We start from the raw sequence: 21747 nt of genomic DNA, 5'->3' as shown, positions 1-21747 counted from the left end.
TTTAGAAGGCATTTTTCTAAAAGCATCTCTCCTGGCATTATTACTTTCAAAGCATATTTAATATACTCTCACTACTGAATCTAATAAGGTATGTTTACTTTTTGCTAAGACATTACTGAAATGACATGATAGTTCAAATGGTAATATTTTTTGAGACTCTGTATCAATGTTCAAGAACTGCTGTTAAAGTAATTTTTTGTTTGTATCTCATTGTTGGCCTCCCTTATTCACGAATGCAGTTTGCGTTTCTAGTCAATTGAAATACATAGCGACGCAAATCATAACCACGTACAGAATAAATTAACGCCTTTTTGCAAAGCCAATTCGCAATGTTATTTAGCCCCACATTATTTTTACACGACCCTACAATAGAAAACCACAGGCTATAAATGGGTGCGTGGTGCAATCTCCAGTTAATTTCAGATTTAATATGAGTCCGTGCACAGCCTCCCTGTAGCTCTCTGAGTGGGAGTCTCATTTTTATGCTCCCTTGACCCAGAAGGTGATGCAAACAACACGCTTGGTCCAAATTATACACCACTGGACCTTGCAATGCAATCGTTATGGAGATACGCAGCACAGAATGACATTTTCTAAGCACGCAAAGAGTAGGAGGGTAGTCACTTGGGCTTCCACATGTGAATGACCTACACAGATGATCACGTGCTTGAGCTACTCGAGCTGTCGTCGAGGTTACGTTCCTGCAAAATGTTTTCCATTCGGCCATGCCCCAACCGAGACAACCAGATCCATACCGCGCTTCCTCTGGCTGTAACACCGGAAACCATCTGGCTGCTCTGAAGCTTAAAGAAAACCACAGCACAACCAACCACACGGTTATGCTTTTAACAGGCAGCCTGTCCGCTAGCATTCCTTCTTAATACTTTGTTTTGGTAGATTGGTGTTGCAAATCAAAATGCAGACATGCTTGTTTTCCTGAAAATAAATTGCAATGAACGGTATGTGTTCAGTTGATTGTTGTGCTTGGGGAGTGGGGGGGTTTCCTCGGTCTTCCATAATCCTATCCAACTTAACATCATCGTTGGCCCAGTTGTTTCCACAACAGCATACTCATCACAAACTGCTACCAGTTTTTTTTCTTACATTCTACAGGGTGTACCAGATGTCCTGTGACCCCCCCCCCCCCCCATTTTATTATTTTAAACTTAATATTGGTTCTAGATTTGAAGCTTTCGTGTATGCAAGGATTCATACTCTTAGGTTTTTTCGGTAAAGTCACGTAGGTAAAAATTAAAATTAATAAAAGTAAAATAAAAATCACGACGTTTCGGAAGCAACACAAGCTTCCGTCTTCAGGTGGAACCGTCACAGCACGATTGCTGTATCAAGTTTTATTTTTTACCTACGTGACTTTACCGATTAAACCTAAGAGTATTAATATTGGTTGCGTGCCAATGTGTGTGAAAACAGAAATGAATAAATTTCGATTTAAAGCTTTCGTGACTGCAGGGATTCATCTTCTTGGTTCTTTCGGTAAAGTCACGTAGAAGGGAAGTAATAAAATAATTGTGAGAATTGTTTTATTATGTTTTATTTGTATTATTTTATTACTTCCCTTCTACGTGACTTTACCGAAAGAACCAAGAAGAGAAATGAATAAGCAAAGGAACAAAAAATGTTGGGGGTCAATGAATTTGGGGTCACAAGACATATGGACCACCGTGTATTGTATAAATGTTTTTGTTCGCCTGTCAACTTGTGAACTCATGAACTACTGTGTGTTGTAAAACCACGACAGTCCACGAATTTCACTGAGATTTTATTTTGTATTTATCCCAGGAGGCGTTTTCACGACAGAATATCAAATTTCTCTTGCGGTTCAGGCTTGCTGGACATACAGGTTATTCAACCCAAGTGCAGTGACTCAGAAACCCACTGCATAAAGGGTGTGCAGGGATTATCTTCCTAGCCCTGTCTCTCTCTCTCTACAATGTTCTGTTTTCCAGCCCAACATGAAACACGGATTCAGTGTTTCAATCTTGACTTGAAGCTTTCGTGACTGTAGGAATCCATACTCTTTGGTTCTTTCGGTAAAGTCACGAAGTTAGAAATAAAATAAAAAATAAAATAAAACAAATCACTATTCAGTGCTTCTTTGCTTAAGATACGCTTGAGCAGTAATCTCATTTTACATCTGTTGTAAATGTACCCCACGGCATATCCACTTGTACAGGAATTTACTACTATAATGAGCCAAGAATATCTATGTGTCCCGCGCATGACGTCCCTCCACGTGGGCCAGCCTCCCTCATTAAAACTCATGAACAGGTGACGTCCTCCACATGGACCCCCCCCCCCTCATTAACAATCATGAGCAGGTGACGTCACTCTACATGTAGCACCTCCCCCCACCCTTAATAATCATGAGTAGGTGACGTCACTCCACATCGAACAGCCCCCCTCATTAATAATCATAAGGTGACGTCCACCAAATGGACACCCCCCCCGATTCATAATAATTAGCAGGTGACGTCACTCCACATGGGGGGGGGCGAGGCGCCTCCTCCCCCCTCCTCAGCGTCAACTTACAACCCTCACTACAAAGGCAGAACCCTCACGTCACGTGATCTCCGTAAAGCTGTTGTTGAGACATTGAAGTAAAATGGACGTCGTGATGAACAAGGGATTATAACCTTTAAATGAAATAAGTCTGTGTCACCGCGCCCTTACAAATCGCACACGAATTGATGCAATCATTATCACGTCGCGGTCTGCTTTTCGCTTGCAAGTTTCAGATTTACTGCAATACACCCGTCGTCCTTGTACGGGCAAAAGGATCGTGGTGAAGATTAAGTGACGATAATGTAGCCACAGCGCTTGCGCAATGCTCGGTGTACTTTGAGGCCACGTGGAAATGTAAAAGTTTCGCCGGGTGACCCACAGGACAGGAAGACCCAGATGCTGTAGGTGCATTGACTGAGAAGATTGAAAGGTCGCTGCACCACCGCCACCTTGTGGACGCACATACACAAATCAGGTTGTAGCTGACGTTCACACGGAAATAGACTGCTCTCCCACGCAATCTGTGAAATTATGAATTTTCTCAATACAGGGGTCACGATTCGATTCCATTCGGTAATAAACGACGTTTGGCTCGTTATTACCTGCTCGTTTGCATTGTGTATGACTTATTTCCGTCTCTGTGCGCTTCGGTGTGTACCATTATCCCGAACGCTGCAGCGTTGGCACATCATTGGCGTAAATGGAAGAACGTGGATTGCTTTATCCAGACGATTTGATGTATGTATCGTGAGCCAGAAGAGCCGACACGAAATCTGTGAAACGTCTTCTGGGGGGTCCTTAGCAGTCTGCCTTTCATCCCACGAGATGCTCACCAGCTCACTTGGATCGTGAACGCATCCCAAGGGCAGTAGCAGCCTTCTATGTGCACAGATTGCGTCAGGACCGACCAGACCAGATGGGGTAAAGCAAAAAAAACCCAACGAGTTCGCTTCCCATTGACACTCGAGGTAGGCGATACTGCCTAAAGTATAGATATCAAAATGTATAGTACTTGCCAATCCTACAGATTTTATCGATTGGCTGCCGATTTATAAAGGCCATTTTACATCTTCAATATTGTCCAAATAAAACAAATAAGGCAACAAATGTGTTTTAAATGTTTTGTTTAGTCAAGGATATTAGCTTTGAAGTCAGATGACGTGGTGTTAATATCAGCAACCTATCATTTAAATCGGAAGGACTGGAACGGATGTTAGAGCATTGACACGTATCGCTGATTCCAATATCGAATATATATTATTCAAAGTACAAAAACACGACGGTAAACCTTACAGATTAAAATGACCAAAATTCCAAAGGTTGACTTTAGACTAAACTAAGTAGTAACAGCGGTGTGTGTCGAGGACACATGAAAGGTGGGTCCTAGGTGATAATTATCTGCACTGGAGATATAAATCGGCCAGGAATGGTGGGGACCAAACCACCCCTTGAGGAGGTGCTCCAACAACCACGAGGCATTGAATGTCCGATACAGGGAATCCTGTACTTACGAACATTCGACTTACGAACTTTCAGAGACACGAACAAACCTGTCCGTATGTGCAGTTGCCTGTTTAAACCGAGAGTCGTAAGTTCAACCGCCGCACAATAAATGGTGGTGGTGGCATCTACATCTGCAGATTATGAAGAACCAGTGGCATTTACATCTACATGAGATTGCACAACTTTTAAAGCCATTCCAAGTGTTTACTGTACATGCCATACAACAAATTTGGAATCGACAGGAGTAAAGTTGGACTTATGAACAAATCGACTTCCGAACAGACCTCTGGAACCTAACTTGTTCGTAAATAGAGGAGTCCCTATATGTCATGGTTCTCATTCGCTATGGCAGTGTAGATACTACAGTACTAGTTTTATAAGCATGAACATATCGGTGATATCTTCTTGGTTCTTTCGGTAAAGTCACGTAGAAGGGAAGTAATACAATTATTTTATTATGTTTTATATTTATTATTGTATTACTTCCCTTCTACGTGACTTTACCGAAAGAACCAAGAAGATGAATCCCTGCAGTCACGAAAGCTTTAAATCGAGAAATATCGGTGATACATTATAATATTGATATATGGGTAAAATCGATACCGATCAGCATTGTCGCTAGTTTACACTGTCGATTATCGAAATGAAGCTGTGTACAAGAATTCGTGAGGTCACTATAATTAACTTAACCAAATAGATTGTTTCATAATTCATTTTTATTTAGTCCCGTGATCTAATTTATTGCGTTTACGTGTAGGATTACTAGCGTGATCGGGACCAACTTATTTAACAGCAGCCCACCGAGCGTTTCTCTCCAGTGGGCATTCTCTTCTCCGTTGTCAGCCCTGAGATTTCCACAGACCTCATCAGCCTGGAAATAGAATATCGTCCAGGAGGCTATCGGAGGTGTCTGGTGGGCAGAGCCAGATAAAGTTTGATGGTAGCCCCACTTTGTACTTTCAATTCCTTCATTTGACCGTTTTGCCACCACCCATGCCCGATGCAAACTTCTCTGCTGTTATTAATCTCACCTCTTACCTCTATTGCCCATTCTCTTTCTCTTCCCTCCCCTCGCCCCTCCACTCCTTCCGTCCCTCCCCTTTCGTTAGCCATCAGTACCCATCTATCTATGATAAGGATCATCACGATATTAGTTTCCTCTCAATGTGTATTGTATTTCACATTTCTTTGTACCGTGTGCTTTGCTGTACGTACAGTACAATGGAAGAATACCAAAGAGTCTTCTTGGTTATTTCGGTAAAGTCACGTAGAATGGAAATAATAAAATAATAAAAATAAAACAATAAAATACCGAATAGTTTTTGAACTGCATGCGTCTGCGTTTATGATGATAGATTTACTATCAGTAACGCAATACATAAGCACATTAACTGTGAAAACGATTCCGTCAAATATTTAGCAAAGCACTAATTAAATGAAAAGACATTTCTTTACAACTCTACTCATCGAATTGATAATTGAATTCATATTAGGAAGTAAAATATCTGAGAATAACGTGAGAAACGATAATTATAACATTTTGTAAAAACGGATATGAATGTGGTGCATGAGGTTTCTCAGCCTTTCTGGTATAGCATCCAACACCAATAATCCACTCCCCTAAAGTTGCACACAAATCCATACCTCAGGTCAACATGATGCTCAGTGAGAAATATTTCATAGTGTCTTTTATGAGAAAAGTACGCTTCACGTTGTGTATGTATTCGTGTTTTGTTTCCACCACGTAACGCCCGTTCCCCTTGCATTAAAAATATTCCTGCACGGTGTCAATTCCGCAGCCTGCACGCCTCCCACCCTTGGACGCGTTGGCAGAACGAGACGTCTGGTGGGATTAACTAATCCTCTATATCAGGGGTCGGCAACCAAAATAACAAGAAGAGCCATTTCTTTCCAATTCGGTACAAAATTCAGTATTTCAAGAGCCGCAATGCATCTGAGTACATACTGTACATACGTACATATCGTCAAGAAGCAGCCCGTAACGAGCCGCATGCGGCTCCGGAGCCGTAGGTTGCCGACCCATGCTCTATATCATTCGACTCTTTAAGATTTGCATTGGGTGTCCCTTATGGAAGTCATCACTGTGAGCTTTGCTCTAATGCTAATCTAACTTTGCTGGAGCTACGTAGACATACACTGGACAATTTTCAGACAAATCCTTAAATCTATATCGACTCAGAATGTAACTCACTTTCTGCATCTATCAACCGAAGACGGGTCTCCAGTATCATGTAGACCATTCCTTCATCGAGAACTCAGACTGGTTTCTGAGCCTTCTCTTGCACAGCACCCACACTTTGGAATGTCATTATAACCAGTCTTACTATTCGAAATGTACCTTTCGTGTTTGAAGTCCATGCTGCAGGAGCACCTCTGCCACAATTGCCATACACTCCTTTACGCATGTTTTATATGGGTTATTTACATAAGCCTGTGAAAAGATTGTTTTTTTTTATTTGATCACAATTTATTATCATGTTTTTGTCGCAAGTTCTGGCATGGTTCGTGTAAATATTTCATGTTTTTGCACTTGTACGCACATTCCCTTCCTGCAATGTCCTGTAACTTGCCGGCACTGCTGACAGTGTTTGGCTGTTTGTCCTTGTGACCGAGATGCTTTGCCGAATGTTTCACCAGCTGAAAGTGCGGGTTAGATCGCGTAAATATAAATGCGTGGTTAATCCCGCCACGAGCCGACACAGACAAGGTTTGTCACCAGTGTGCTGAAGTAGCAACTAATTGCCACGTTTTGTTTACATGGCACACCTAATTGGCTTTGTCGGGTGGTGGCGGGTTTTAACGACACATTTATATTTACCCAAAAAAATATTTAATATGGATAATATTAGTCGCGAAAGCCTACGTGTTAAACTGAATAAAGTCCGAGTCTGTGTTGGCAATTCATGGTTGTGGATGCGATCTCAGTGAGGCTCCGTGAGCATTGCGAACGCTAGGGGGTAGTGTAAACACAGCTTGTATGTCAACCATAAGCAAACACACGTAATGCTGTAACTTTATTAATGCGTTAGCAAGATCAAATGACCAGTTAAATCAATTGTTCACGCAGTTCAGCAAAAGCACAAACAAGGCACTTGCTACTCTCTTTTACTTTTAAACAGTATTCTAAAGGTGATATAAATCCATCACGGTGAAAATAACACGTATTAAAATCACCTGTTTTCGAAACGTTTTAGTGGCACGTGTACACATACAATTACAAAGATTAAAAACAATTAAATTCGGCTGTGTAAAATCGACAATAACAGCGAGTACTGCACGGCTTGTCGCTACTGTCATTGCTACACATGCAGCGGTTTGCATAATTACTGTCCAATAAAGCTAAATGAGAATCAATGTGACCGATGCAGCGACAAATTATTTCTTTAGGACATTCTATGACACTGTAACCGACATTTTGGTTTATAACCACTCTTCTTTGATATCGGATAATATAAAACGAACTACCACAACGTTCATGGAATTGTTTTGTCTGCTCGTCTCTTCAACAACAACAACAAAAACACCGCACGTGGGGAGTTATTCTCAACATTCACCAGGACTGAAAGTGTTTGAACATTTGCAGTTGTTGTGCATCTTCCTGTATTCGACTCATAATTCTTTCCTGCAATTGACTATGAGAGCAAACGAATGAACTTGTTTTTCATGAATGTATTGATCCGTGTAATATTTCATAAATCCACTGCAGTGTTAGGAGGATGCATTTTCTATAACGAATAGTGTGGTACTGTTGTTGGTGGTATATGACCACATAAATACAGAGATGTATTAAAACCAGAATAACACATTGTAATATTGTTTAAAAAACACCAAATCATGAACACTGATGTTTGTGAAAGTTTAATATGACTACTGTAATGGAACTGCGTTTTGTGTTTAGTTTGTCGTCCTTTCCTCGAACATACAATTAGCACGGTTGGCTACGTATGGTGCGAAAGAAATTCAACATACATACAAGATACATACATATGCGTGGAAAAGCATGGTGGTTTTGACATGTAACGGTGCCATAAATACTTCCATTCTGATCGGCCTGATTCACAATACCAATCCACAGCACCAAAGGTTTAAGAAAATGATTTGAAGCACATGCAACGTGTGTATCTCATCTACTTGTTCCATTAATCACGCCACCAAGTCAAAACACAATACCGGTCTGTAGTCAAAGAGCAGATGCCACCTCAACAGGATGCGAACACATCTATGCTAACGCTCGCTAATAGCGTATGAGCTCCTCCAGTTTCTTCTCCTTCCCCTCTGAACCGTCGTCGTAAGCATACATCTCAACGATGCGGCCTGCTTCGCGCTGGCCAGTCAGCAAGGCACCATGTGTCGTGGAGTAGAACTTCCTGTGAGTTGCCTCTCCCGCAAACAGCAACTGCAGAGGCTGAAAGAGAATGACATTCAGAGGACATCTTTAAAAAAAAAAGTGCAACTATTTCCCATGTAGCCTTTTGACAGACTGTTGGGGCAAGTGCTGTTAGCGAGTCGCACCTATGAAGGCCGCCACAGCACACGAGGGGGTGGGTGGCGAGCACCATGCCTGGCTGCCTTTGTCTCCCTGAGTCGCAATGTTTACACATCGCACCGGGTACTCAATTGAGGCCGAGTCGACCTAGGGGAGTCCAAGGACTGGTTCAAGTAATTGTCACTGGTGTTGGCCATGAGCAAGGATCAAACTCGGGTCCCTGAGTAGGTAGCACAGTGTGCTAATCGCTACTCTACCGCTCCCCACAAATGCATGCACAGTACTTGTGTAAAAATGTGTGTACATATACACGCAATAAAATATGAAACAGATAATAAGCTGCCACTGGCAATAAAAGGAGTGGCACAACCTACTGCACACGATGAATCAGCCTGAGCAATCTTACACCAGTTTTAAGTACTCAACGTGAAAACTGCACGCAGAGTGATAAAAGCGTTAACAGCAATTACTGGAATAGCTCCGCAACGTGTTTGTTCCAAATGATTCCTGGCATGTCGTTCCACATGCTGGGAGCTTCTCAGTTCAGTTGCCAGCAGGTAGAGCGAAGCATCGGACACCGTGCCCGAATAACACGCAGTACGAACGGAAAACGACGGGAGAAATCATACGCAGTAGTGTAAAGCAGCGTGCATTGTGCACAGTGCATTGCTGGTACCTGGATTTTGGTGCTGTCTGTATAAGGCAGGGGCTCAGCCAATGTGTCAATATCCGCTCCGTTTGACCCCACGCGGGTGTAAGAGTACGAGCCACGTGTGTACGGGTCACTGCCCCAGAACGTCCTGAGGATCTTGCGTGGTTTCACGATGTTTGGGTTCCCTGTGTGACAGCAAGGGAAATGTTATTTAATAAAAGGCAGTATTTAAACGGTGATATTATACACCCACAGTGAGTCACAATTTGCTGTGTACCCTTAAGAAATGAAAAGGGCAATGCCATTTAAGAAAAAGGTTATAGAACTTATCATCACCGGCCATTGTCCATCCACTGCTGGATGAAGGTCTCCCTGCACCGTTGCAATCTCTCACCATCCTGAAAACCCACGATCCATCGTAATCCTGCGCATGAACTGACTTCACTTCCGGGAGCGTTCTGTCCTTCGGTTGCAATTCCATCACTAGTCTTGTTCACTCATGATATGTCCTACCCAAGCCCACTTTTGTTTTGTCAATAAATCTCTGTAATGTGCGCATGCTCTGTAAGCCATGCGTTATTTGTTTCTGTCTCAATATAATTCCAAGCGTGTAACTCTCCATGCTTCAGGTTTTATTACATATTAAGCACGACTTTTATTCTAGTAAATCTATTATTTTCTTTAGAAATACAATCATTATATATAGTCTATTGCATTGCTAAAGTATTCTAATGAAAAATAAAATTGGATTAAACCTACATTTTATCATAACTATGATAGATACATTTCTACCCTACAATGTACAGTGTGCTAATGTTTCAATTCTACTATTATTAACTCACACACTTACACATAGTGTCCAGGACACATTTTCATTTTTTTTTCATCTACCCAAACCATATTTGCACGTACTCACATGAAACTTTCATGCTGCATACTTACCTACGGCAATGCAAAGCAGCACACACGGCCACAAATTCAATAGCACGCTCACACACAAATCAGATACAAACCCTGCAATTAGCACTCAGGGAAATGTGCGTATACCCAAAAGAAGAAAAAAAAGAACTAAACCAATTTTAGAATTTGTGGAAGCCATGAATACATGCCGAAACAATTCATAAAGAGCGACGGCACTGTGAAAAAACCCCTTGCGAATTAAATCACACATTTGGCCTGGGGCATAATAGAGAGGCAAGGCATTTGAAAAATAACATGTTCGAACATAAAAAGGGCAGCGTTGCAATTGCTTACTCTTGGGTTTATGATAGCATATATTACAAAGGGCATACCCTTGCTGGAAAAGAAAAGTCACACCAGATTAAATGTGAGGCTCATTTTAAAGTCCTCTAAAGCCCGACCTATACACACCGATCATACAAAACACTGTATCATTAGGACTTAACCCCCCGCCGCCCCGAATTCTCTGTACATGCGCTATATTTCATCGTCACATTCTGCGTTGTGTTACACTTGCCCATGAACTTGCGGAGCAGTTCGGTGCACGTCTCGGCCACCGTCTCGTCGTCCAGCTTTTCCATCTCGAGAGCCTCGTCTCCGCACACCCAGCCGCCGAGCACATGTCCGTAGCGCGACGCCGGGTAGAGAACGTCGAAGCTGCAAACCTTGCGATACCAGGGACGCAGCTGTTCCTGCTCCGACTCCTCCCCCACATCATCCTCCCACACCAGCTGAATGCTGTTGCACTCGGGGCCCCAGAAGGGCTCCTCAAACTCGAGGAAGATCTTGTCAGTGGTGCCAATGCCGAGCTTCTCTATGGCCGCCACCTTGTCGCCGGGCAGCGGAGGATCGAACATGGTGCCATGCCGCTCCTTGAGGACCCCCAGCGAGGCCGTGAGGATGACGTGGTCGGCCAGGAAGCACTCCCCGTCCTCGCACTCGACGCGCACGGGGAAGGTACGCGCCGCTCGACAACACGGCTCCATGTTGTGCGTTGGATTCTTCTCCGAGTCTCCGTTTGTGCCGTTTCTGCCACCGCTGCCGCCGCCGCCGCCGCCGATTCCGTTTTCTAGGCAACCGCCGTCGCTGCTGCCGTTTTTGTTGGCAGAGCCGGAAAAGCCACTGCAGTGCTCGGTAGAGTCCCAGAGAACTCGGCGTACTGGCTTGCTGATGCGTATGGACGAGTTTGGTATACCTCGCTGAAGGATGTCCACGATGGATGTGAAGCCGGTGGGGATGATGTGGTGGGCACCGGGGATTTCGGTCCACTCCCCAAACGCGGCAAGAGACACGTCATCCATGCTTGACGCACTGCTCTCACAACTTTCCACCTGGCAGGAGATGAGAGAGCCCAGTTAGGTTCATAACAATGGCTCCTGTATATCTGGTTAACATGTGGAAAACAGGTAGGCTAATAGGCTGACATCCTTGATTTATTCTTGTGGAGATGCACAGCTATACTGTTGTTTAATTGGCCATTGCAAAGTACAGCTATAAATGATATGAAACCTAATTTGATCATCTGTGAATCCATCAAAATACTTGAGTAATTTTCATTGTACGGAATCAACAAAGGGCTTATTCTGGGAACATTGGTATTTGATGATGAGATGTGGCTTTTGACCTAGGTTAAAAGGGTGACTAAAAATCATTCACGTGCTAATATTGTGGAGTTTTGTGGAGAGTGTCTTTATGAAATGAAGATACAATCTGAGAAACACACCCATAGGTTCAAATCATCGTGAAACTTAAGATCACATATGCAATACAGTTGGATGAACGATTTTGGAATGAAAAAAGGGGTGGAGCTGAGGCATGGTGATTATTGCACTACGCTATGAATCCAGTCACTTGAGTTCGATTCCCAGTCAGGGTTAACACCAGTAGCGAGTGATACCTGAATCCATCCTGAATCCTCTCTTTACCAACCTGCACCAACCAGTGTGAAGTATTATACAACATTTTAAGGCCTTTATCAAGAAGTGGATTGACGAGCTGCAAATTACAGTAGAACCTTGGGATTGCGAGTAACTTGGTCTGCGAGTGTTTTGCAAGACGAGCAAATTTTTTAAATAAATATTAATTTGGTAAACGAGCGAGGTCTTGCAATACGAGTAGTACGTGTTTACACTTTATCTGCCGAGCATCACGTGATCACAACTGATATACGAGTGCTTTGATATAGGAGTGCTTTGGATTACAAACATGTTTCCGGAACGAATTATTCTCGCAATCCCAGGTTTTACTGTAGTTCCGAAAATTTCACCCCATCTGTTTGATGAACTGGAATTGTGCAAGTACTGTAAGCACTTTTCAATGGACCTCTAACCCACAATGACGCAAACCACACATTTAAATATATTTCCGGACTCATTCGAGCAGTGCTGTAAACACTGGTCGGCCTCTCCCCAATAAAAAAGACTCACATTCACCAATAACACTGCCTTCAAATATATATATATAAAACAGGTGACATTTTAAGCAACAGCCTTACTTCATAGCCATACTTTTTGAAGTCTAGATTGAAAACTCATTTCTTTAGAACTGATTTTTGTGTTTAGTTTGTTGTCCTTCCCCGGCATCTCCGAATAGCACGGTTGGCTATGTACGGTGGGAAAGAAGTTCAACACACATACCTACATAGCTCATGGACAATACAATAGGCTAATTGTATCTAATAATATATTATGTTTTGGTCTGGCCAATGATTAACCTTGAGAGCCTGCTGTAACATGGCCAGCTTGACCCGCTTGGTCTGGCTTGAGTCATCCGGCTCCTCCTCGATGCACTTGCGCATGACTTCACGGATGAACTCGCCCACGCTGCTGCTGTGCTCTGCGTCGAGAGGCTTGTTCCTTTGGAAAAACTCCTGTGTCAAGTTAAACACCTGCGGTTCATTTTTTGGTGTCAGAAGAAAGGGTCGAAGGGGATCAAACAACGGTAAGAAAGACAAATTGAGTAGGCGGTAACATGAGAGATAAAAAAAAACGTTGACGACAACACAGAGTAAAAAAAAAAAGCCCTGAGCTTGGGTTACATCAAAACGTAAGTGGAAGCATGGGGCAATGAGAAGGCAAGACCGACGATAACAACCAACCTTGTCATAGAGGTCGCGGAACTCCTCAACAAAGTGCCGCGGCAGGCGGCGGCCGGACGACGTGAAGTAGCACGTCTCGCCCACCGTCGAGTAGAGGCTGATGCGGCCGAGGCTGCGCTCCTCCTCCGTTGTCTCCACCAGAAGGTTGTGCTCCTCGGCCAGGTGATACACAGGGTTCCCACGCGCCCCATGGATCCAGGCTGCTCCGAGCTCCACCGTCGTCTGGCCTGTGGCCGGCAGTGAGAGACGACAGCAGAGATGCTGTGGCTGCTACCTGAGAAATCGATACTGGCGGGAAGATACGGTGTTTCGATTAAAGGAAAAATCTGTTGGAGCGTTGCATTTTTACTCCACATGCGGTAAGTAGACATGTTTGGTTGCGAGGACAACATAGTAATTTCACGTATTGCCAACAGGGGCGGTGCAGTGGTGGATGGTTTAATTCCCAGCCATGGCTAAAATCAGTGGCGATGGATAGCTTAACCAGTTCTTGGGCCTACCCCTTCAACAATGCGCAATGACCACAATGGTGAAGTGTGGTCAAACATCCAAAACTAATGGCCATTGTGGTCAGTCTAAATTAATTTGGAGGCTGAAAGGTAAACTATGATATTCAATCCAATTGGGCAAAATCATTATTTTATGTCATTTGTATGCCATTTACCGTGTAGTCTTAATTAAGCGTAACACATACAACAGGACTCAATAAGTGAGTATCTTTATCACAGTGCGATGAAATTTCACTTTCACAATTAATAAACACAATTCAAATTAGTGTCATTTTACAATAATTTATTAATTAGGGAACAGTTGTTTTTTTTATATTTTCATTGACTCAGTGCTCCAAAGATTAATTGCATGTTATCTACTATTATGCAAAGTCTAAAAAGCTTGAAACATGTGCTGCAAGATGAACTCCTCAAAGGCAAGGGTAGGAAGGATGCCATATAACACAGCAACACATGGAGAACAGTATCATTACACAAAAGGATATAGGGTGTTTTTCAAAACCTTCATTACATCGCTAAACACTAGAACACATGGACGGTTGGAAGAGCACTTTTAAAGATGTTCAAGCTTTGTTGAAGCAACAGTGAACATTTTAGGAATAAGACGCAATGTATACTCAAATGCAACTTGAGGGTATAAACCAGGACTCCAAATTCTGGAAAAAAAGGCATTTGTAAGAAATAGCAAAAAGCTCCACTAAAGCCCAGCAGTATTTGCAATATCTAAAAAAACTAACATATCTACCTTGCAAACGGTTTCAGTGAAAATAAATGAATCATTCATTAATAATTTATATTGAGAGTTTAGACTGAAGCGTTATTTTCCAAAGCAATTGTTTTGGCGTTTCAGTACACATTAAATGCAAATTTACAGCCATTATTGATTCACCAATGAATGAAGGACTCCTCACACAATATGGGCTATTGGGGCTTTTTAATCATACTTGCTGGTCAGTGCAAGTTTGTAGGAGAGGGCAGGAGAGGTTATGCCATCACTCGCCACCTTGGCCTGGAATCAATCTAGAGTTTCCGGGTTCATAGTGTAGCACGCCAGCCACTGCACCAATGTCACACTCTTTAGAGCACTTACAAATAAAAAACACAGAAAAAATGTAAGTGTAGCTTATGTTTGGGGAGATGTTTTCAAACACTAGCAGACCCACCCACTGCATGTAATAACTGTATTTAATAAACTGTAAACCCATGTGACGGGCTACACCCAACTTGTTATGAAATTTGTGCATGTCAAAACACGAGTGAACTATCACCTTCATTTTAGATAGTATCATTCCAGCCAAGGCCACGAACTTAATGTTTTTTTATTCACGTGTAATAATTGCTTGAATAAGAGAAATACAATGTATTCTTGGTGCTGATAGGCTTACGTTAGTGCTGAAAGCATATTCATTTAGATGGGCACTATTTTGTATGTAATTCTGTAAAGAAAATGCATTTATGAAGATGCAAATTTTAAGGCAAACAATAGAAATTTCACTGCGTTGATTTTCTCAGATGTGCTTTGTATCTCTGTGTCTTCAGGATGGAGAGCAGTGTATTTGGCACGATTTCCAATGTTTCGCTCCATTGCCCCATGTGCTGGGAGCTTCTTCAGGAACTGAATTCAAGTCAGTTCATGAATTCAGTTCAGTTCTAAAAGACGCTACCAGCTCATGAAGCGAAACATCGGGCATCAGGCCAAAAAACACATGGTTCAACCCGAAACACAACGGAATGCCATACAGCAATTTTAACTGTGGCAAAAACAGATTGATCCGATAAGGACGGTGCCCTGGACTCACAAAATTCCTTGCTGCGGACGCGCCCTCCAAGGTGGCCGGTGGCCTCGAGAATGACCACATGGCGAAAGCCACGTTCAAGTAGTCTGCTGGCGGCGGCGAGTCCAGCAAGGCCGCCGCCAATCACAATGACGTGCGGTTCCTCGCTCCCCCGGGGGCCTTTACTGTGAGGCTCATCAACGCTCTCTGAGGACTCTTCGCAACTTTGCATGCCTTGTCACCGGCTCCTGCAGAACACATTACAAAATGTTTACTTATTCGCAACTTAACTTACCCTGACAATTGGTGAAAAACGGTATCGCAACAACGTCCTCCCTACTGAAAGACGAACGCCTCACTTGCTGGCTAGTACTGTGTACAGCTTGTGCCGCACAGGTACAGCTTCCGCCCCATAAAGTAGGGCGGCACAACACGTACTGCATGGGAGGCACGGTGTAAATATTAAGTGGTGGTGATGATGATGACGATCCCCAAAGTAGCCCATTAGGTTTTGTTTAGAAAAGTGTTGTTTAGCGAGCATCTATTGAAGCAGGCACGGAGCGCGAGCAGTTGGTATGGCCAGCGAACACATCCGGCTGCCTTAGTCACCACACTAGGTATGCATTCAAGAACAAGTTCAGAAAACACTTGCCACTGGTGTTGCCATGGCCAAATATTAAAATCAAATCACCAGGTTCATAGCACAGTGCGTGAACCACATACACACATGACTCCCATGTTTTTCATACTTTTAAGACACATCTGTGAGTGGGTACTTGTTTGGTATGGAACAGCTTCTACAACTCTCCTCCATATACATCATCCATAACATAAGTTTTTGGGTTAGAGCGCGCAAATATCAATGTATCGTTAAACCCGCCACCACCCGACACAACCAATTAGTAAGGTTTGTCACGTAAACAATACCTGCCAATTCGATATGAGTTCAACACACCGGGTGTGTTGGACAGTAAAGCCATGACATTTATAATCCGAGTACGATGTTTCGCCAGTAATTACAACTAGCATCATCAGGCGGACAGCCAGAGTTGTGGTGAAATCCTTCTGCTTCGGTCTTAAATGCATCATAATGTGTCTGTACCAAAATGCTGAAATACTTTTTTGGTTATGATAGCTCATTAAAAGTGGGCAAAGGTGACAGTGTAATGCCAAGACATCTTATCTCTTACACACCATTATGTGACATATCGATGCACTTTGTTCTAATTTTAAACCAAACTGAACTATACAACGTCTATACCATGCACAATCACTACTCGTCTTGGCTATAAGTCAATCAAATTCACCATCGTAAATTTCCTCAAATCTGCCAATGCAGCAGCACACACAAACATGTGTCATCAAGGCTCCATTGCACATAGTGGTGTCACCCTGGCTGGGAAACGTTTACATGTAAAAAAAAATCAGCAGTCACTTTCAAGTGGTCCCAAAAAAAAAAGTGACGGTCTGTCAATGTGTGAAATTTTGCAATCAAATATGAAAGCACCTGTGCATGCCAGTGTGCCAGGACACACTCACTGATCTAAGAAGGCTGGAATGGCAGGCTTTATAGGCAAGTGGGGGCATTTCAACAAGTACAGTATAAAAACGAATATTTTGATGAGCCAGTTGGTGTCCAGCACTCATGGAAACCGTGCATACTTGTGCATCACTATTTCTCACATAATTCACATACCTAGTGTGAAGGAATCAATGCTGGCAGGATGGAGGCGAAATCATTACGTAACTTCTAAACCACTGGATATAATGTGTATTTCTTTATGGTGCAATTAAAAGAAACTTGTTATGCCCACAACTTCCGTCGGCCGGTATTTCCCAAGCATCTGTGTAGGTGGGCGTGTGTCGGTGTGTGTGGTCTGTCTGAAAAGTCAAAATATCGTGCTTGCGGCTATCTAAACATAACAGCTGTTAAGTGGGGATGCTGTCTGTTTCACATTCCCTATGACTCACACAAGTTGTTTTTTTGTGCAAGATCCCCATAAAAACTAGAAGACACATCATCAGCAGTAGCAGCCATGATCCATCCACTGCTAGATAAAGCCCTCCCAAAGCCAATAGCCATCTCTTATGATCCTGATATATCACCATGACAAAATAATTTAATTTAAAGCAAATAAAAAATTACCTTCGTAAACTATATTGTCGTTTCCCCCCCCCCTCAACACACACGGAAACCAATCAGACTTTCGAGATACACAATTAAGGGTGAGGTTAATTATGGTGGTGGGTAAACTACTTAAAATCTAGTAAATCCCCATTTTAACTTTGTATCTCATCCCGCTAATCCTGAAAGTGTAATCCAGCGGTGATGTCACGGACAATGTCTCGCATTTGTTATTTCCCTTTAACATATAAACATCCAAGCGATTTTTAAACCAAACGCGCATGACTCATCCATTTTCGTCAGCAGCTTAATGGAAGGTCACTCGATTTATACAATTGCGGTGGGGTCGTTTTCAATGCAGGTCGGTTTTTGACGGTTCCACAGATGCTTTGACATTTCACATTGGGCCACAGACATTGCAAACAAGTAATTTACTGTATTTAATGCAGAATAAATAAAGTTAAAATCCAGAATAATGATCTTCATTAAAACTACAAATGTATGCGCATAAAGCTAAACATCCCTTCGGATCAAATGAAGCTTTACGAGACGCGTTCACGACTACACAGTCCATCCGTTCAGGTAAACAACTAACAGAGAGGCCTATTTGATAGATATTGACATCAACCCCAAAACGGCTGTTCCCCATCTGCGACAGAGAGAAACGGCGTTGTCAGTCAAAGCAGCAGCAGCAGTGCGAATCACAGAATGGGTGGTGAACTGTGTGTATAATAGACATGTGCTAGACATGTGCTAGGCATGTGCTAGACATGTACAGTCACTGTTATAACTAAAGAGTATGCGGGGGAAAAAATGTGTAGCGCTTGGAACGGGGTTGTAACATTCCGTTCGCAGAATCAGATACACTGACTTGTCTGCGGATGGAATTTGTTCTTTCTTATATCCGAGTGAAATAACACTGTCACAAACCGCAACTAATACATTCGTGTGTCTGTGTGTGTCTGTCTGTGTGTCTGTCTGTGTGTGGGTCTGTGTGTCTGTCTGTGTCTGTCTGTGTGTCTGTGTGTGTGTCTGTCTGTCTGTGTGTCTGTGTCTGTGGTCTGTCTGTGTCTGTCTGTCTGTCTGTGTCTGTCTGTGTGTGTCTGTCTGTGTCTGCCTGTGTATGTCTGTGTGTGTGTCTGTCTGTGTGTGTGTCTGTGTGTGTGTCTGTGTGTGTGTGTCTCTGTGTGTCTGTGTGTGTGTGTCTGTGTGTGTGTCTGTGTGTGTGTCTCTGTGTGTCTGTGTGTGTGTGTCTGTGTGTGTGTGTCTGTGTATGTGTGTCTGTGTGTGTCTGTCTGTGTGTGTCTGTGTGTGTGTCTGTGTGTGTGTGTCTGTGTGTGTCTGTGTGTGTATGTGTGTCTGTCTGTCTGTGTGTCTGTCTGTGTGTCTGTCTGTGCGTCTGTCTGTCTGTGTCTGTGGTTCGCGTACTGCCCCACGAACCGGCCCACCCGAGTTCGATTCCCCGCTCACGGCCAACAGCAGTTGACGGCGAATATCCGAACCGGTCCTAGGCACCCCTCCCTCCTAGGTCGACTCAGCCTTAAAACGAGTACCTAGTGGCGGTGTGTAAAGATGAGTCAGTGGGGAGACAAAGACAGCCCTTGCCCCAGCAGTCTGTTGAAGGCTATACGGGTGGTGGGTGAGTCTATGTCTTTATCTTTGTGTGTAACGTTCGAGACATCGGAACAAAGGGACTCTCTTATCCGACGCAATTACCCAGTGGCGTTGAGCACTGTGGATGGGGTTGTACACTGTAGCATATTTCGCATACGTATTGAATACAGTGGTTATATTTTAATACACATATATAGATTAATACCGACACAATGATGTGGATATACGGTATTTGATACATCGACACACATTATTATTACTGCAGCGATTGCCAAACACAGCACCGTGTTGTGGGTATATTGCATTGTAACTCTTACATCACGGGAAGTGCCATACACGGTACTATATGGGTTATACGGAATATACACTGCGTATCAAATATATACCGTGTACAACTGCACGAATCACCATACAATAGTAGGTTTTGTTTACCGTATAGATAGACACATCAGTTACATTCGTATTATAAATGTGAACATATACTGCATGTGCCTACGAGCACACAGTACATGGAAAATCAGATACAGTGCCGTGGTTGTTTATTTATATATAAATTGCCATATAACGTTACATTCTGTACCAATGGAGTACACAACTTGCCGGTGTATAGTGTTACAAACACAAAGATCTATCTCATTGCTGTGATGCGCCGTGTGGCTTGTGTATCGATTAACCACAATAAGCACACACAGTATAATAATTATAATCACTTTGATTGTACAACACACAAGTTGTGATTTTACCCAGGGTATATAGACTCAAGTAACAGTGCTACTGGCTAACAAAACACAGCATAGGCTTGAACATAATACTACACACGTAGACACGACGATGTTTCAAATAGAGGCACATTGCCAAATAACACAATTTGTTAAATGTCACACACTCCACACACATGGAGCCACACCGCCGTACGTCTCAATACGACATCATAATTACCCCTCCACACGTCCAAACCTATGGACACACCACACGATAGACGTCCAGGTGGTGGTGGTGGTACAAACAAACAACAGCAACACACCCCACTAATACACACGGAGACCTCTCACGCGTAAACAACGAGACACAATCGCACAGAAATGTCGTGTGAACGCTTGTGTGTGTGGCGTGCGTAATCACACAGCGGCTTCGTCTTACACACACACACAGCGTCTTCGTCTTACACACACACACAGCGTCTTCGTCTTACACACACACACAGCGTCTTCGTCTTACACACACACACACACAACGTCTTCGTCTTACGCACACACACACAGCGGAATCGTCTTACGCACACACACACAGCGTCTTCGTCTTACGTACACACACACACAGCGTATTCGTCTTACGCACACACACGCACAGCGGATTCGTCTTACGCACACACACACACAGCGGCATCGTCTTACGCACACACACACACAGCGGATTCGTCTTACGCACACACACACACACAGCGGCTTCGTCTTACGCAGTCACACACACAGCGGCTTCGTCTTACGCAGTCACACACACACATACAGCGGCTTAATCTTACGCAGTCACACTCACAGTCTCACACACAACGTCAAATCGATGTCACTAGCCCACGGCCGAACACACTCACGACAAACGCCGCTTTGCCCTCCGTACCTGTTGTGCTGTGTATCCTCCCGCGTTGCTGTGTTGGTGGCCGTGTGGGAGACGAACCGGCTCCTACCACCCCCTTTGGCTGCTGCTCTTTGCTGTAGGGGGTGCTGCTCAGTCGGAACCGAGGAGGAGGAGGAGTCTCGTGGCTTGGTGATGTTACGAGCGAGGGGGGCCGTGGCTTACGTAGCCACCCACCTCCTTTATTTAACCGGCCCGAACCGGCTGCGGCTACCGGGAGAGAGGCGGGGTGGTTTGGAGCGCGGCGGCACCACCCCCCCTCTCTCCCCCCCCGGTCCTCCCCCCCCCGGCTCCCCTCCCCCCGGCCCTCTCCCCCCCCCCCGGCTCTCCCCCCCCCCTCATGCTCTCTCCCCCCCCCCGGCTCTCTCCCCCCCCGGCTCTCTCCCCACCACCACCACCCCCCCGGCCCTCTCCCCCTCCCCCCCCCCGGCTCTCCCCCCCCCCCGGCGCTCTCCCCCCCCCCCGGCGCTCTCCCCCCCCCCCGGCTCTCCCCCCCCCCCGGCTCTCCCCCCCCCCCCGGTTCTCTCCCCCCCCCCCCCGGTTCTCTCCCCCCCCGGCTCTCTGCCCACCACCACCACCCCGCGGCTCTCTCCCCACTGCCAATGCCTCTCACGCCCCGGAAGGGAAGGGACGCAAAGTCCCTCCCCGCTCGCCCCGAGGAGGACTTAGCGCCCGTAGCTCGCCTCGCTGCCTTGCACTCTCCCACTTCCCTTCTCCGCTATCCATTCCCTCTTAATTCATTTTATCCCCCACCGTGTGCTGATCGGCTCTTGCTTCCCCCGTGTTTTGAGTCTGCTCCCCCGCTCCCTTCTCTGTGTGTTTGACTCTGTTATCAATTTCCCTGTCTCTC

General features: G+C 44.3%; 1 protein-coding gene across 1 annotated transcript; it reads right to left on the bottom strand.

Annotated features, from left to right (window-relative positions):
• Nucleotides 1–7048: 7048 nt before the first annotated feature.
• On the bottom strand, nucleotides 7049–21173 carry SMOX (spermine oxidase). Its single transcript, XM_078855442.1, has 7 exons — nucleotides 20883–21173; nucleotides 15551–15774; nucleotides 13243–13469; nucleotides 12859–13032; nucleotides 10663–11476; nucleotides 9210–9370; nucleotides 7049–8452 (listed from the first exon to the last, which is right to left on the bottom strand). The coding sequence occupies exons 2-7, from the start codon at nucleotides 15756–15758 to the stop codon at nucleotides 8282–8284; spliced, it is 1755 nt and encodes a 584-aa protein (XP_078711568.1). The 5' UTR covers nucleotides 15759–15774; nucleotides 20883–21173; the 3' UTR covers nucleotides 7049–8281.
• Nucleotides 21174–21747: the final 574 nt, after the last annotated feature.

Source organism: Lampetra fluviatilis, chromosome 4 (assembly GCF_964198595.1).
Source record: "Lampetra fluviatilis chromosome 4, kcLamFluv1.1, whole genome shotgun sequence".
NCBI classification, from domain to species: Eukaryota; Metazoa; Chordata; class Hyperoartia; order Petromyzontiformes; family Petromyzontidae; genus Lampetra; species Lampetra fluviatilis.
This window is presented reverse-complemented; position numbering and strand designations above follow the sequence as displayed.

Bases quoted from the DNA above. Each gene is read 5' to 3' on its own strand.
- SMOX (XM_078855442.1), bottom strand. From the start codon at position 15,758: ATGCAAAGTTGCGAAGAGTCCTCAGAGAGCGTTGATGAGCCTCACAGT. The intron at 13,470-15,550 runs GTGAGTCCAGGG...TGCCGGCCACAG, and splicing joins CGTCCGCAGCAAGGAATTTT to GCCAGACGACGGTGGAGCTC. The intron at 8,453-9,209 runs GTACCAGCAATG...ATTCTCTTTCAG, and splicing joins CAGACAGCACCAAAATCCAG to CCTCTGCAGTTGCTGTTTGC.